This window comes from Penaeus japonicus, unplaced genomic scaffold, assembly GCF_977035675.1.
Source record: "Penaeus japonicus unplaced genomic scaffold, GWHDUDI00000001_assembly GWHDUDI00001762, whole genome shotgun sequence".
Classification (NCBI taxonomy): domain Eukaryota; kingdom Metazoa; phylum Arthropoda; class Malacostraca; order Decapoda; family Penaeidae; genus Penaeus; species Penaeus japonicus.
The window spans coordinates 1-15,901 of NW_028236164.1; the positions used below are offsets into that span (position 1 = coordinate 1).

The following is a 15,901-nucleotide window of genomic DNA, read 5'->3' on the forward strand; positions in this document are numbered from 1 at the left end:
TCACTGGAAGTAGGCTAATTTAATTTGGAATGCTGTAGATTTTGAATGTGTAATGTATGAAATATTTTAAATGTTATTGTTTGGGCCAGTTTAGTAATGAAAAAACATTTTTTTACTGTATTAACCCAAAGTTACAGTACATTTTCTCAAATGCTCGTAATTTTATATTTATTTATATATAGCTATATATATATATATATATGTACATCATATTAATATTATATAATATACCAATATATGGCTCCAAACGGGCTTAATAACCAAAGTGAGACTGCCAGATCAGTTGTCTAGAGTTGCCACTAACCTTGAGCTGTTTAGAATATAAAGGGAAAATGTCTATGAGCAGAGGATATTTTAATTCCTATACATGTGTTAACATTAATTCATAAATGATGGACCAAGGGTCATCTAACACTATTGAAAAAAATGCTCAATTTTAAAAAACAAAGATATAACTACAACGCATTGCACACACATGCGTACAATCGCACTACACATTCTACACACACACACACATCACTCAACAACCACAACACACTAATACACCACACACCACACCACACACAGTACACACACACACACAACACACACACACACATATACACACACACAAACATATACACACACACACACACACTTTACAACACACAACACACACATATACACACACGACACATTAAACTACAACTACACACTATACACGAAGGCAAGAGCGAGTAATGAGAGCGAGAGCGAAGAGAGAGAGCGGGAGAATCTGAAGAGCGAGAAGTGATGAGAAGGCAGGGGGAGAAACGAGAGAGAGAGGGAGAAAACGAACGAGAGTATAAGAGAGAGAGAGACGAGAGAGAGAATGAGAAGCGAGTAAGTTCGAGATGAGAGAGCAGGAGAGAGAGGAGGCGAGAATGGAGAGACAGAGAGAGAGAGAGGAATGATGAGAGGAGAGAGAATTTGAGCGAGTAAGAGAGGAGAGGAGAGAATTATGAGCGAGTAAAGAGAGAATGGAGAGAATTATGAGCGAGTAGAACGTGAATAGTCATAACGAGTGCGAGAGAGAGAGTAATGCGAACGAGTGAGACGAGAGAGGAATGAGAACGAGTGAGATGAAGAGAGAGTAAATGAGAACGAGTAGAGAGAGAGAGAGATCTGAGACAAATCGTCAGTGAAGAGAAGAGAGAGAATAGAGAACGAGTGAGAGAGAGAGAGGAAAAATGAGAACGATGTGAGAGAGAGAGAATGAAAACGAGTGAGAGAGAGAGAGAGAGGGTGAATGAGAATGAGAAAGAGAGAGAGAGGGAGGGACAATGAGAGAGAGAGAGAGAGAGAGAGAGGGAGGGACAATGAGAGAGAGAGGGGGGGGAGGGGGAGGGGGAGGGAGAATGAGAGCGAGAAAGAGAGAAAAGGGGAGAATGAGAGCGAGAAAGAGAGAGAAAAGGGGAGAATGAGAGCGAGAAAGAGAGAGAAAAGGGGAGAATGAGAACGAGAGAGAGAGAGGGAAAGTTATGAGAAGTTGAGAGAGACAACAAGAGCGAGGGAGCGAGAGAACGAATGCCGAGAGAGAGAGAGAGATGTAAACAATGTCAGGAGGAGGAAATGAGAGCTCAACAAGAAGAGAGACAGGGGGGAATAACAGAGAGAGAGAAGAGAGAGAGGAGGGGTGAGAGAATGAGAGCGCGAGGAGTGAGTGTGCGTAGAGAGTCTGCGACAAGTAGTAGAGAGGACTGGCAAAGTCAGCACCGAGTTAGAGCGAAATGAAAGAGGAACGACGCCAGGTGAGCGGTGGCCAGAGAGAGGGTGATTGCAGACGCGGCGCCGAGAGAGACGAGAGAGGTGAGAGATGCTATAGCTATACGAGCTGAGATAGCAAGAGAGAAGAGACCTGCGGATGTGATAATCAGAGCAAAAATAGAAGAGAAAACTAGATAGCGCGTAAGTGCTGAGACTCGTGTGAGTGCGAGAGAGAGCGTGGCGAGAGAACGAGATGAGAGCAAAAAATGCGAGGATCCGTCGAGCCACAGAGAGGGTGATTGAGAAGAGAGAGAGAGGAGAGAGAGAAGGAGAGAGAGAACAGAGAGAGAGAGAGAGGAAGAGAGAGAGAGAGAGCGAGAGAGAGAGAGAGAGAGAGAGCGCGAGAGAGGGAACAGCGGGAGAGTGAGCTGAGACAGCGGAAGCGGGGAGAGGGAGCCCACATCTCCCCAGCTTTTCCCGCGGCTAAACGTACGTAGCTCGTCAGACTCCAGAACAATCACTCGTTCCTGCTTTTCTCAGGATGTATCTCGCTCGGTCCTCACCGGACTCCCTCGCTCACTCTCCCGCTTCCGCTCTCGCAATCTCGACTCACTATCCCGCTCCGCTTTTATCCATCGCTCTCGCATCTAATACTCAATATGCACCGCTTCCGCTCTCATCCTCCCCCCTTCCGCTTCCTCGCTCACTCTCCCCCTTTCCGCTTCTCGCTCACTCTCCCGCTTCCGCTCTCGCTCTCGCTCACATCTCTCTCCCGCTTCCGCTCTCTCGCTGCACTCTCTCCGCTTCCGCTGCGCTCACTCTCCCGCTCGCCCACTCTTCCCTCCTCCCCCTCCTGCTCTCGCTCACTCCTCTCCCGCTTCCCGCTCTCGACTCACTCCACTCCCAGCTTCTCGCGCATCGCTCTCGCTCACTCTCCCTCTCTCGCTCACCCGCTCTCGCTCACTCTCCCCGCTTCCGCTCTGCGGCTCACTCTCCCGCTTCCGCTCTCGCTCACTCCTCGCTCACTCTCCCGCTTCTCCTCCGCTCTTCGCTCTCTGACACTCTCCCGCTTCCGCTCTCGCTCCGCTCACTCTCCCGCTTCCGCTCTATCGCTCCACTCGCCCCGCTTTGCCGCTCTCGGCTCACTCTCACCGTTCATCTCGCGACTTCCGCTCTCGCTCTCGCTCACCTCTCCCGACTTCTCCGCTCTACGCGTCTCGCACACTCTCCCACCGCCTTCCGCTCTCTGTTCTCTACATCTCTCCGCTCCCCGCTCTCGCTCACTCTCCCGCTCTCGCTCACTCGTTCTCGCTCCACTCTCCCGCTTCGCTCTCGCTCTCGCTCACTCTCATACTCCATCCGCTTTCCCACGACTCTTCGTTCTATCGCTCACTATCTCCCGCTTCCGGCTCTCGCCTCTCTGAGACTCACTCTAACCGGCTTCGCTCGTCGCTCTCCGCACTCTCCCGCTTCCGCTCTCGCTATCTCGCTCACTTCTCAAAGTCCCCCCGCTATCCGCTCATCGCTCTCGCTCACATCTCCACCGCTTCCAGCTCTACGCTCATGCGCTCACTCTCCCGCTTTCCGGGCTTCCGCGTCTCGTGTCCCCTCACTCTCCCGCTTTCCGCTCTCGATCTCGGCTCACTCCTCCCGCTTCCGGCTCTCGCTCTCGCCTCACTCATCTCCTCAACATCCCGCTCCGCTCCCGCTCTCGTCTCCTCACTTCGTCCACCGCTCTCCGCTCTCGCTTCACTCCTATCCCCACGTTCAGCTCTCTCGCTCACGTCATCCCCCGGAATTCTCCCGCTTCAGCTCTCCACCTCTCGCTCACTCGGCTCACTCCTTCCTCCCGTTCGCTCTTTTCGCTCTTCGCTCACTCTACCGCTTCCGCTCTCGTCACTATGAGCGTTAGCTCTCGCTCCACTCGGAGAGTTCAGAGACGAGAGCTCACTGCGAAGCCGAAGTAGCGAGAGCTCTCTCTCTCGCTCACTCTCCCGCGGGAGAGTTGAGCGAGAGGCGAGAGCGAAGCGGAGTGAGGAGTGAGCGGAGAGCGAGAGCGGAAAGCGGGAGAATGTAGGAGCCGAGAGCGAGAGCGCGTAAGCGGAGAGAGTGAGCGAGAGCGAGAGCCGGAAGCGGAGGAAGTGAGCGAGAGCCACGAGCCGAAGCGGGAGAAGTGAGCGAGAGCGAAGAGCGGAAGCGGAGAGTGAGCGACTAGCTGAGAGCGGAAGCGGGAGAGACCAGCGAGGAGCGAGAGCGGAAGCGGGGAGATGTGAGCGAGAGCGAGAGCCGGAAGTCGGGGAGAGTGAGCGAGAGCGAAGAGCGGAAAGCGGGAGAGTGAGCAGAGGAGCGAGGCGGAAGCGGGAGGAGTGAGCGAGAGCGAGAGCGGCGAGGCGGGAGAACGTGAGCGAGAGCGAGAGCGGGAAGCGGGAGAAGTGAGCTGAGTAGCGCGAGTGCGGACGCGGTGAGAGATGTGGAGCCGAAGTGCGAAGGCGGAAACGGGGAGATGAGAGCGAGGCGAGAGCGGAAGCGGGAATGAGCGGATGCGTGGGAGAGTAGAGCGAGAGCCGAGAGCGGAAGCTGCTGAGAGTGAGCGAGAGCGAGAGCGAGCAAGCTGGGAGAAGTGAGCGATAGAGCGAGAGCGGAAGCGGGGAGGTAGTGATGCGCGGAGCGCAGAGCGGAAGCGGAGAGAGTGAGCGAGGAGCGAGCGAGAGCGGATGGCGCGAGGAAGAGTGAGCGCGAGAGCGGGAGGGAGCGTGGAACACGCGGGAGATTGTGAGCGAAGAGCGAGGAGCGGAAGGGGAGAGTGAGCGAGAGCGAGATGCGGAAAGCGGTGAGAGTGAGCGAGAGCGAGAGCGCGGAAAGGGGAAGAGAGTGAGACGAGACGCGGGTGAGAGAAGTGAGCGGCGATGAGCGAAAGTGGGAGAGAAGAGGGAGAGCGGAACGCAGGAGAGTGAGTCGAGGAGGCGGAAGTGGGAGGATGTGAGCGAGAAGCGGAAAGCGGTGAGAGTGAGCGGTAGCGGGAGAAGTGAGCGAGAGCGAGAAGCGGAAGCGGGAGATCAAGAGTATTTGAGCGAGACAGCTGAGAGGCGCGAAGCGGGAGAGTGAGCCGCAGTAGAGCGAGAGCTGGAGGAAAAGCGGGCAGAGTGAGCGAGAGCGAGAGCGGAAGCGGAGAAAGAACGTGAGCGAGAGCGAGAGCGGAAGCGGGAAGAGTGAGCGATGTAGCGAGAGCGGGAGAGTGAGCGAGACACGAGAGCGGAGAGCAGTGAGCGATGAGCGACGAGCGGGGGAAGGCGGGGAGAGTGAGTCGAGTAGCGAGAGCGTGAAGCGGAAGCGGGGTGCGTGAGCGAGAGCGAGAGCGGAAGGGCGGAGAGGCGAGTGAGCCGAGAGCGAGAGCGGGAAGCGGGAGAGAGAGTGGAGTGGATGTGAGTGAGATGAGGTGAGTGAGTGACGTGGAGTGAGTGCTGTGATGTGATGTGAGTGTGTGATGGTGAGCAAGAGAGAGAGAGAGAGAGAGAAAGAGAGAGCACGGGAGAGAGAGTGAGTGAGTGAGTGAGTGAGTGAGTGAGTGAGTAAGTGAGCAAGAGAGAGAGAGAGAGAGAGAGAGAGAGAGAGAGAGAGAGAGAGAGAGAGAAGGAGTGGAGAGTGTTGGAGTAGAGAGAGAGAGAGTGAGAGAGAGAGAGAGAGATGAATGGTGGAGTGATAGACGTGAGCGAGAGTGATAGTGATAGTGAGAGGATTTTGGATGGTTAGAAGTAACCCACTTTCGGCTTAATATGACAGCAGTCATAGAAAACTATGATTGCAATTATATCATCATCCCCTCATTACTCATAGTGCAATAAGAAAATGAGATTCATTAATCCCCGGATGCCATATTTTAAACGGTATGATGCCCGCTGTCAGGCATAAAAATTGCGTAATGCATTTCCTTGACAAATTCCGTCTGCAGTTGGTTACATTGTAATATATGGGACTGTACCAATATAGGATTAGCTGATTACCTTGTCTTTTGATAGATTGAATGGATTAAAAAGTGAATATGAATATGAATGAAATCACTATTCTGCAAAGAACCCGTACTGATAATGCTACTTAAATAGATACCATATAGTTTTTCGTTTGGTTCATTAAATCTGGTGACATACTCAGACACCTATGAATGGCAATACAAATATTTAAGAACATTGTCCAATTGTCTGATTCTGAATGGTAAGCAAAAATAGATTTTTCTGAATGGACCATTGCTATAGAATTATAAGTGAATATTACTGTCCCTCATAGCCACATTTTATTGCTGAAGTATATTTTTGCCTTATACAAGAAGAAAGAAAGCAATTTGTGATAGGCATGCTTTATTGAAATATTACAGAAGCCTTTGGTAATGAATTCAAACCAAAGTTTTCTTCATGCAACGTTAACATAGTTGGCTCACAGTGGCTACACAGGTGAAGGTTGGTGTTTTAGTTTGTTCAGGAGGAATGCATTCTAATGCTTCAGTAATGGTGATGTGGCTTTATTAACTCACTCATTCTCACTCTCCTGCCCCCCCCCCTCTCCGCTCTCTCTCTCTCCCTCCCTCGTAACTCTCTCAAACTTCTCTCCGCTCCTCCTCTCTCTCTCTCCTCTCTCACTGTCTTCTCTCTCGGTCCCTCTCTCAGTCTCTCCCTTCTCCTCACTCTCTCTCTGTGTGTGTGTGTGTATATATAATATATATAAAATTTATATATATATGATAATATATAAATATTATAGATATATATAAAATATATATGTATATACCAATGTATATATAAAGGTATATGTATGTATATATGTATGTGTATATATCTTATAAGTATGATATACATATGTAAATATAATGTATATGTATATGGTGAGAAAATGTATATATATGTGGTATATGTATATATATAATATGTTTATATTATCTATAAATGTGTGTGTAGATGTACTATATAACATATGTAGATATAAATTGTGTGTATATGTATATATATATATGTAATAATATATGTGTAGATGTATATATAATGTGTTATATGTATATATATATGTGTATATGTATATTATATATATGTATGTATATAATGGATAATGTATTATGTACATAAATGTATAAATATATTGTATATATGTATATGTATATATATAAAATATATGGTATATATGTATATGTATATTATATGTATATATGTAAATATTGAAATTATAGATATATGTATATGTATATATATATGTCAATGTAAAATATATTATATAAGTATATGTATATTTAATATATATGTATATGTATGTAGGTATGGATATATATTATATATATATATGATGCAAATATATGTATATAGTATGTATATATATGTTTATATATCAGATGTAGTATATTATATATATTAATAATAATACATAAAATACATATATAATATGTATATATATGTAGAAGATTATATAATATTTATATATATATATATAATATAATTTATATAGTATATATATATACATATCTGTAGACATACATAACATACATACAAATAAATACACATATGTATATCTACCTATATATATAGAGCGAAGATATAGATATATATATATATACATACATATATACATTTTCCATAAATACATTAATACACACATATAAACACATCTATATAAATCTGTATACATACATCTATATAAATAAGATAAATATATATATATATATATAATATATATATATATATGTATATTTATATACATATATATACATCACATAAATGTATACAAACATACATACATACGAAATATATACACATTATAATAAAATCTACCTATATATATATAATATCTAAATAAATATATATATATATATAAATATAAATATATAATATATATATTACAAAATACCTATATACATAAAAACATTATACTATAGACATGTATACACATATATAAGCACATCTACTAATACATCTGTAAATATATATATATATATATAAATATATATTATATATAAATATATATATATAATAATATATAAATATAACTATAACAATAAAATATAAATATAAATATAAGAATGTAAATAAAATATAAATGTTAACATCAAAATAAATTATTTGTTAATAAAAGACAAATAATGTATATAAATAACTAAATATAAAAAATAAATTTATAATTGTATTTATATACATATATATAAAAATATATATAAATAATATATATATATATAATATATATAATATATAGATATATAGTTATTTAATATTTATAGATATATTTTATTTGTATTTCATATGTATTTTTATATATATTATATTTTATAGTTACATAAATATGTATATATGATATATATATATATATAAATATAAAAATATATATATATAATAATCTATATAAATATAAATATTAGATATCAATATATATATCTAAATTAATAAATAAGAAATATATATATAGTAATAAAAAAATATATTTGAACATAAATTTTTTATTTGATATTAATATGATATAAATATTTATATATATATGTTTATTTTTATATATATTAAATCTATCTAAATCTATCTATCTACTACTATCTATATAAAAAAAAAAAAAAAAAAAAAAAAAAAAAAATATATATATAAATATAAAAATATATATATATATATAGATATATATATACTATGTATAATGTGAAAATGCACACACACATATAAATAAATATAGATAAGATATAAATATATGTATAGTTTATGTATACACATACACATAATATTTATATATATATATATGTGTGTGTATACACACACACATTCACCACACACATATATATATATATAATAGGTAATTATAATATATAATATATATATATTATATATATATAATATATATATAATATATATTGTATGTATTATTATATATATACATATATACATATATACATATGATATTTAATATATATATATATATATGGCATGTTAATAATACTTATATACATTGTATATATAGATACATATATATGTATATATTATACACAAAACATTTGTATGTTAATATACATATTATGTCTATAATACAAATATATATATCTATAACACATTAAATATATACATATATATACATATATATATACAAAAAAATATACAAATATACTCTATATATATAAAAATATATATATATATAAATATATATATATATATATATAAAACAAAAGAACTACATATATTACAAAGTATATATCTATACATATATAATCTACATATAATATATACATATATATATACATATATAAAAAATAACATACATAAAAATATACATATATATACATATATATATATATATATATATATATATTATTTATAATATATCATATATATATATATAATACAAAATAATATGTAATATAATATACAATAATGTCTAAATATAGATTCTATATATATATATATATATATATATATATATATATATAAATGATATAACATATATACATAAATATATATATATATAAATATATATATATATAAATATATATATATACTATATACATAAAATATACATATATAAAATAATAGTAATGTATACTAACATATATGAAAGATAATTATAATAAATATATAATATATAAAAATATACCAATGTATATACATTATACCAATAATATATATATAGTAAAATATCTATATCTAGATATATATATGAATGTAGAGGAGGAGATATGTGAAATATATATATAAAAGCATCAAATTGGCATAATAATAAGTAATATATAGGGCGGATTCTGTTATATATACAAAAATATATATATATATAACTATATATAAATATATATATGAATATATATAGTATAAATAAATATAACCCTATATAATCATAGAATCTATGTATCAATAAAATTTATTATATATATACCTCAATAAATATATATATATATATATATATATATATAAATATCGATATATACTAAATAGTTAAAAAACCACATAAAAATCGATCGTAGCGTATATATGAATATATCCCCATATATATATATAGAATAAAATATATTGAAAATAATATAAAAAAATATATATAACTATATAAATGATATTATAATGAACGTTAGTATATTTATAAACACATATAAAAGTACATATATATTAATGTAATATATATCAAAAAATATATAAAATATAATATGATATATAAATATAATATAAATACATAAATATACACATTTATATATACATACAATAACCAAAATAGACACACACCCATACACCACACATACAACCATACACATACCATACCCACATAAATACCTAAATACATAGATACAAATAATATGGATACTGAATACACAGATGCAAAAAAAAGAATATTTCACCTTGTGGTTTTATTGAACATTATTTGAGTTCTCCAGTAGCTTTGACAAAGATTGCCAGTGATGAAAGTGGGTTAATTCGTACACCAAAATATGCCACTTAGTATAGAATTATTTCTTCATAGTCATGTCATACCTGCACATTTCTATAGATCCATATTGCCAATTCACTTAACCCATTCACAACGGGAAGTATTTTTGCCACTTTTGCTCGTAGATAACAGCAACACAACGCTCGTTCCGGTGTGTTTCCCACAGAATAAGCCTCTCAGAGCATTTTTCCGACACTCCTATTCTTATGGTGTGTATGATTGCATCTACAATATAAGGTATGATTCAGGAGAGTTATAATTAGCCAAAAGAACAGGTTACAAGCAAATGTTTTTCATATGTTATTTTATTAAACTTTACCTATCTTCACTTCGTTATGTGCCACCAACAGTAAGTGAAGCAATCTTTTAGTAGGGTATCAGAAAAAGATTTTTATGCTTGTAATTTTTTTTTTTTCCGCAAACAAAAAACGAAAAGAACAATAAATGAAAAATCAATATACATACTCGTATGCACATTACCTGGTGACATGATGTGACATGATGGAGATAAATCGACAAATTAGAAATAGATAGTTACATTAATAATGTTTGAATTTTATTTTATTGGCCAATCACATTTGATGTTCTGCAATAGTTTTTTAAAACTTGGACCTTTTATGTCATCACTGTAACAATATTTTCTGTGATGTCATTTTTTCCGGTAATATCACATTTTATGACATTCAAACAACTATACTACAAGTAACAGAGGACTAAGAAATTATTAAAAGTAATTTGATCAAGAACACTCTATGGTTCTATTGCTGATGCTTCAGCCACAATCACAGACTGGCCCACCGGAACTCAGGAGAAAAATGCTTGAAGTTTTCTGGCTGTCACCTTGGCCCAGATATTTTTTCCAACCACATGAATGGAAGTCAACCAGGATGAAAGGTTAACAACCCCTAAACAAACCTGAGCCCTCACTGGAATGATGATCTTACAAGCAGTTATAGAGGATTTCGTCTGTCCCCTAAGGAGAGGCAGGAATTATGAAATCTCGTAGTTGCTAGGAAAAATGTTGAAGCTTCTCTTCCAATTCATTTGATTTTCTAGCACAAGGAACTCCAAAAGTTATCACCCCAACCCCCCCCATCACGAAAAAAATGACAGAGTATTCCAAAAATCATTACTATAGGACATGGCCCACCTTGGTTGTGCAAAATAGGTGAAGATATACTTTATTTTAATTCCTACACAAAAGTAACATGCATATGTACACAAACAAACATAGGAACAAATATTTGACCAATTAAAATGTTCCTTTTCCTATGGACATGCAGGCACAAGTATGGTCTAACTTTTCGGCCCTTCATGGGCTATGAATGGTTACTTGTCTTCACGAAATGGAACCGTGACCAGACTTGTATATGAAAGAAAAAGAGTGTTTGTTTTTTTGCTTTTATTTTACAAAAATCTGTTTCAGAATGCAATATAGGTGGTGAGTTATGCGATCAACACATTCCAACATGGATATTACAGGTGCAAAATGTCTATCTCTCAATCTTGTGCTTGATGTTTTAGATGTAGAGAATATGAAACAAGGTGTTTTTGGCTTACATAGCATGTAAATACACACATGCACACACATGTACAACACATACACCAAAAACACACCACATAATACATACAGTCACAAACAGGCACATGCTACGCGTGTACCCACACTCGTGAACACACACTACACACACACACACACACACACACACAACACACACACACATCACACACACACACACACACACACACACACACACACACACAACACACCACACACGACACACACCACCCACACCTTCACACAACCACTCACCAGGACACACACACTCCACAACACACACACACACCGCACACACACACAACACACACACACACAACACACAAACACACACACACACACACCCCAACTCACACACACACACCACACACACCACACACACAACACCACACACACGCCCGACGGACACGAACACACGACACACACACACACACACCACACACAACACACACAGCACCCACACACACACACATACACACACAACACACACACACATACACACACACATACAACACAACACACACACACACAACACCCTCACTACACCCACACACACACACCCACACACACACACACACACACACACACACACACACACACACACACACACACACACACACACACACACACACACACACACACACACACAAACCACATACACATAAATAAATCATGCATGCATGCACACATACATAGAGGTAAATGTGTGGAAATATACACACATGCTTGCTATCAAATGTGCAGTAGTTTCAATGTTGGAACTGATGATAACCGGCTTTGGTTTCGGCAATTTGAAAATAATGGTTTGAGAGTTTATTCATAATTTAAATAATTAATGTGCAACAGATGTAAAAATGAACAAATTATGTTATAAGCTATTGCTAGTATATGCCTCTGTAAAATTATTTGGTGAGTTAAAACCATTCCTAAACCTGAAAATTTAAAAGATGCATGGGGCAACTCTTTGCACAAAAAAAAAAATTGGAAGTTGATTTAGCAAAGATTCAGTTTTAATACAGTTTTCACTTAATATGAAGTATATGTAGTATTGCTACGGAAAAGCAAAATAGCAGAAATATATGTGTATATATACATGTACATATAAACATGTATATATACATCTTATATATATATATATATATATATATATTTACATACATACATACATACATCACATAAAATATAAATATATAAATCTATATTATATATATATATAAATATATATGTTTAAATATCTATAAATTTTATATACATATATATAGAAATATATGCTATAAAAATAAATATGTATATATAAATATATTTATAAATATATATATTATATAATATCTATATATTAATATATAAATATATTTATATATAAAGATATAATTATATAAATATATAAAATATATTTATATATATGATATAAACACATATATCACAACATATAAACTATAAATATATATAAATAAATATATATAAAGTATATATATATATTTATATAAATATATAGTTATATATATATATATATATATAAATAAATATATATATATATTTATAAAAAAATACATAATCAGAGAAAGGGAAAGTTGAATCTAAATTGTGGTTCCTAAAATTTGACAGTTGATTTTTAATATTCTATTTGTAATTTTGTTTCTTATTGTATTATTGATTTATCTTGGGGTTTTTGGTTTATGTGTCAACAAAAGGGTGAAATATATATGTGTGACCAACGATGATGTGAATTAGTTTAAAAAATCAATTAACCCATCCACGACGGGGGAATTCTAGCCTTGAATGTCCCAATGCCGGGGCGTTCGAATTATTAGGCCTAAATCAATTGAATGGCTGGCACAATACTGTGCCGCCCGGCCACTGGGCTTTTGAATGCGTGGTACAGTACTGTACCACCCGTCCAGTGTGGGTTAAGGACACATCCCAGTGATTCGTAGTGCTTCTACCCCCACTAATATTAAATTAAAACCCACAAAAATTTATTCTTCCATATCTCTATGACATTAGTACACTGACATATGGCCATGTGCTTGTCACAAGAGGCTATTTTTAGAAATTGCATCTGTGCTAAAGGTAAACATTGATGAAAATCTTTAAAAGTTTGTAATAATAATATACTGATCTAAGTGGAGTACAAAAAAAATGGGCCAGCTAATCCTAACACTATTGAGGCAGCTGCAACATCTTAATGTATATATATATATATATATATATATATATATATATATATACATATATATATATATATATATATATATAATATATACAAATATATAAATATACATGTATATATATATATAAAATTATATATAAATATATATAATATATATATATATCATATATATATATATCTATTCATATACAATGTAAAATTTTTTACTATATACGGTAATATAATATATTTATATAAATATATAGTATAGAAAAAATATATCAATATAAATATTTTATAATAACTTGTGTGAAATATATATAAATATATATATAAGATAAATGATATATATAATAACATGTGTATATATATATGTATATATATTATATATATATATATATAATATACATGTCTATATATAAATATATATCACATATATATATTATATGTAATATATATATATATATATATATATGTATAAATATGTATATATATTAAATATAATATATATATATATATATATATAAATATAATATATCAATATATAGTATATAATATACACATGTAATATATATATACTATATATATATATATATATATATATCTATCTATATATATGTATATATAAACACATGAAAAAATATACTTATATATATATATATATATATATATATATATATATATATGTATAATATACACAATGTAAATATATAATATATAATATATAAATATATATATATATATATATATTTAATAAAATATAAATATATATAGATACATGTAAATATACATATATATACATGTATATATGAAATATATACACATGTATATATATAATAATATATCTATATATTTATATATGTATGTTTATATATATATATTTATATATGTATGTTTATATATATATATTTATATATGTATGTTTATATATATATATTTATATATGTATGTTTATATATATATATATTTATATATATGTATGTTTATATATATATATATTTATATATGTATGTTTATATATATATGTATATATATATGTGTATATATATGTATATGTATATGTATATGTATATGTATATATATACATATATATAATCATATATATATACATGTATATATATACATTTCATGATGCATTATTGATGAGTTGGCAGTTTGATTGGTTATTTTAGCAGTGTGATAATATTTTCCAGGTATACCAGGCATCTGCTTCATCCCGTAGTGTGCCAGGTGGTGTAAGGGAAACAAGACGTACAGTTAGCGATAGCCGCTCTGGAACGCGTAAAATGGCAATTGGACATCATATTGGTGATCGCTCACATATTATAGAACGTGAGCAGTCAAGAGAAGGAGGCCTTGAAGAAAAGCAAGAGTATATAAACCTTGAAGAAGGTATAGTTTTCTAATGTCTGTAAAAATTTAAACTTTAAAACATTGAAGACTTATTATAGATTGTATTATTAATCATGCAAAAAATTGTTGTTGGTGGAAATAGGTGTGATAGAAATATGGTGTCAGTATACTATTCATTTTAAAATGCTTAGCTCATGTTTATTAGAAAAAATAATCTTCCTCCTATGATAGATGAGGCACAGCAGTTTGACCAGGAGTTTCGCCGTCGCTCTCAGCATGTGCATGGTGGAAACTCTCTGGATTACAGACCCAGAAATCGGAGCTCAAATACCTCATACAACCGGGTCGCCAGCGTCCCTGCAATCACTTCTTCATCTCAGTATGTAACTTTTCTATTTTCAATTTTATATGGAAATAGGGCTTGGGAATGTGTGTATGTGTGTGTGTGTGTGTGTGTGTGTGTGTATGTGTGTATGTCTTTACACACGTGTACTTATATGTATGTGTGCATGCATACATAAATGTATTTATGTGTATACAGTAGTGTGTATTTGTATTTGTGTTTGCTTTATTATTATTATTATTTTTTTTTTTACTACTTAGAGAAATGAAGGAAAAAATGCTGAATTAATTCAATCATAAAATCATATGCCATATAGTTTCTCAATAATCCCCCATTTTAGAAGTATCTACCAAAAATA

General features: G+C 34.9%; 1 protein-coding gene across 1 annotated transcript; it reads left to right on the plus strand.

Moving 5' to 3' along the window:
• Positions 1-15,002: 15,002 nt before the first annotated feature.
• On the plus strand, positions 15,003-15,579 carry LOC147466329 (myeloid leukemia factor 2-like; the record flags this gene model as incomplete). The annotated part of the gene is given in 2 exon segments (XM_086535647.1): positions 15,003-15,239; positions 15,432-15,579. Coding segments are annotated over 2 exon segments (254 nt in total), but the record flags the coding sequence as incomplete, so codon positions are not given.
• Positions 15,580-15,901: the final 322 nt, after the last annotated feature.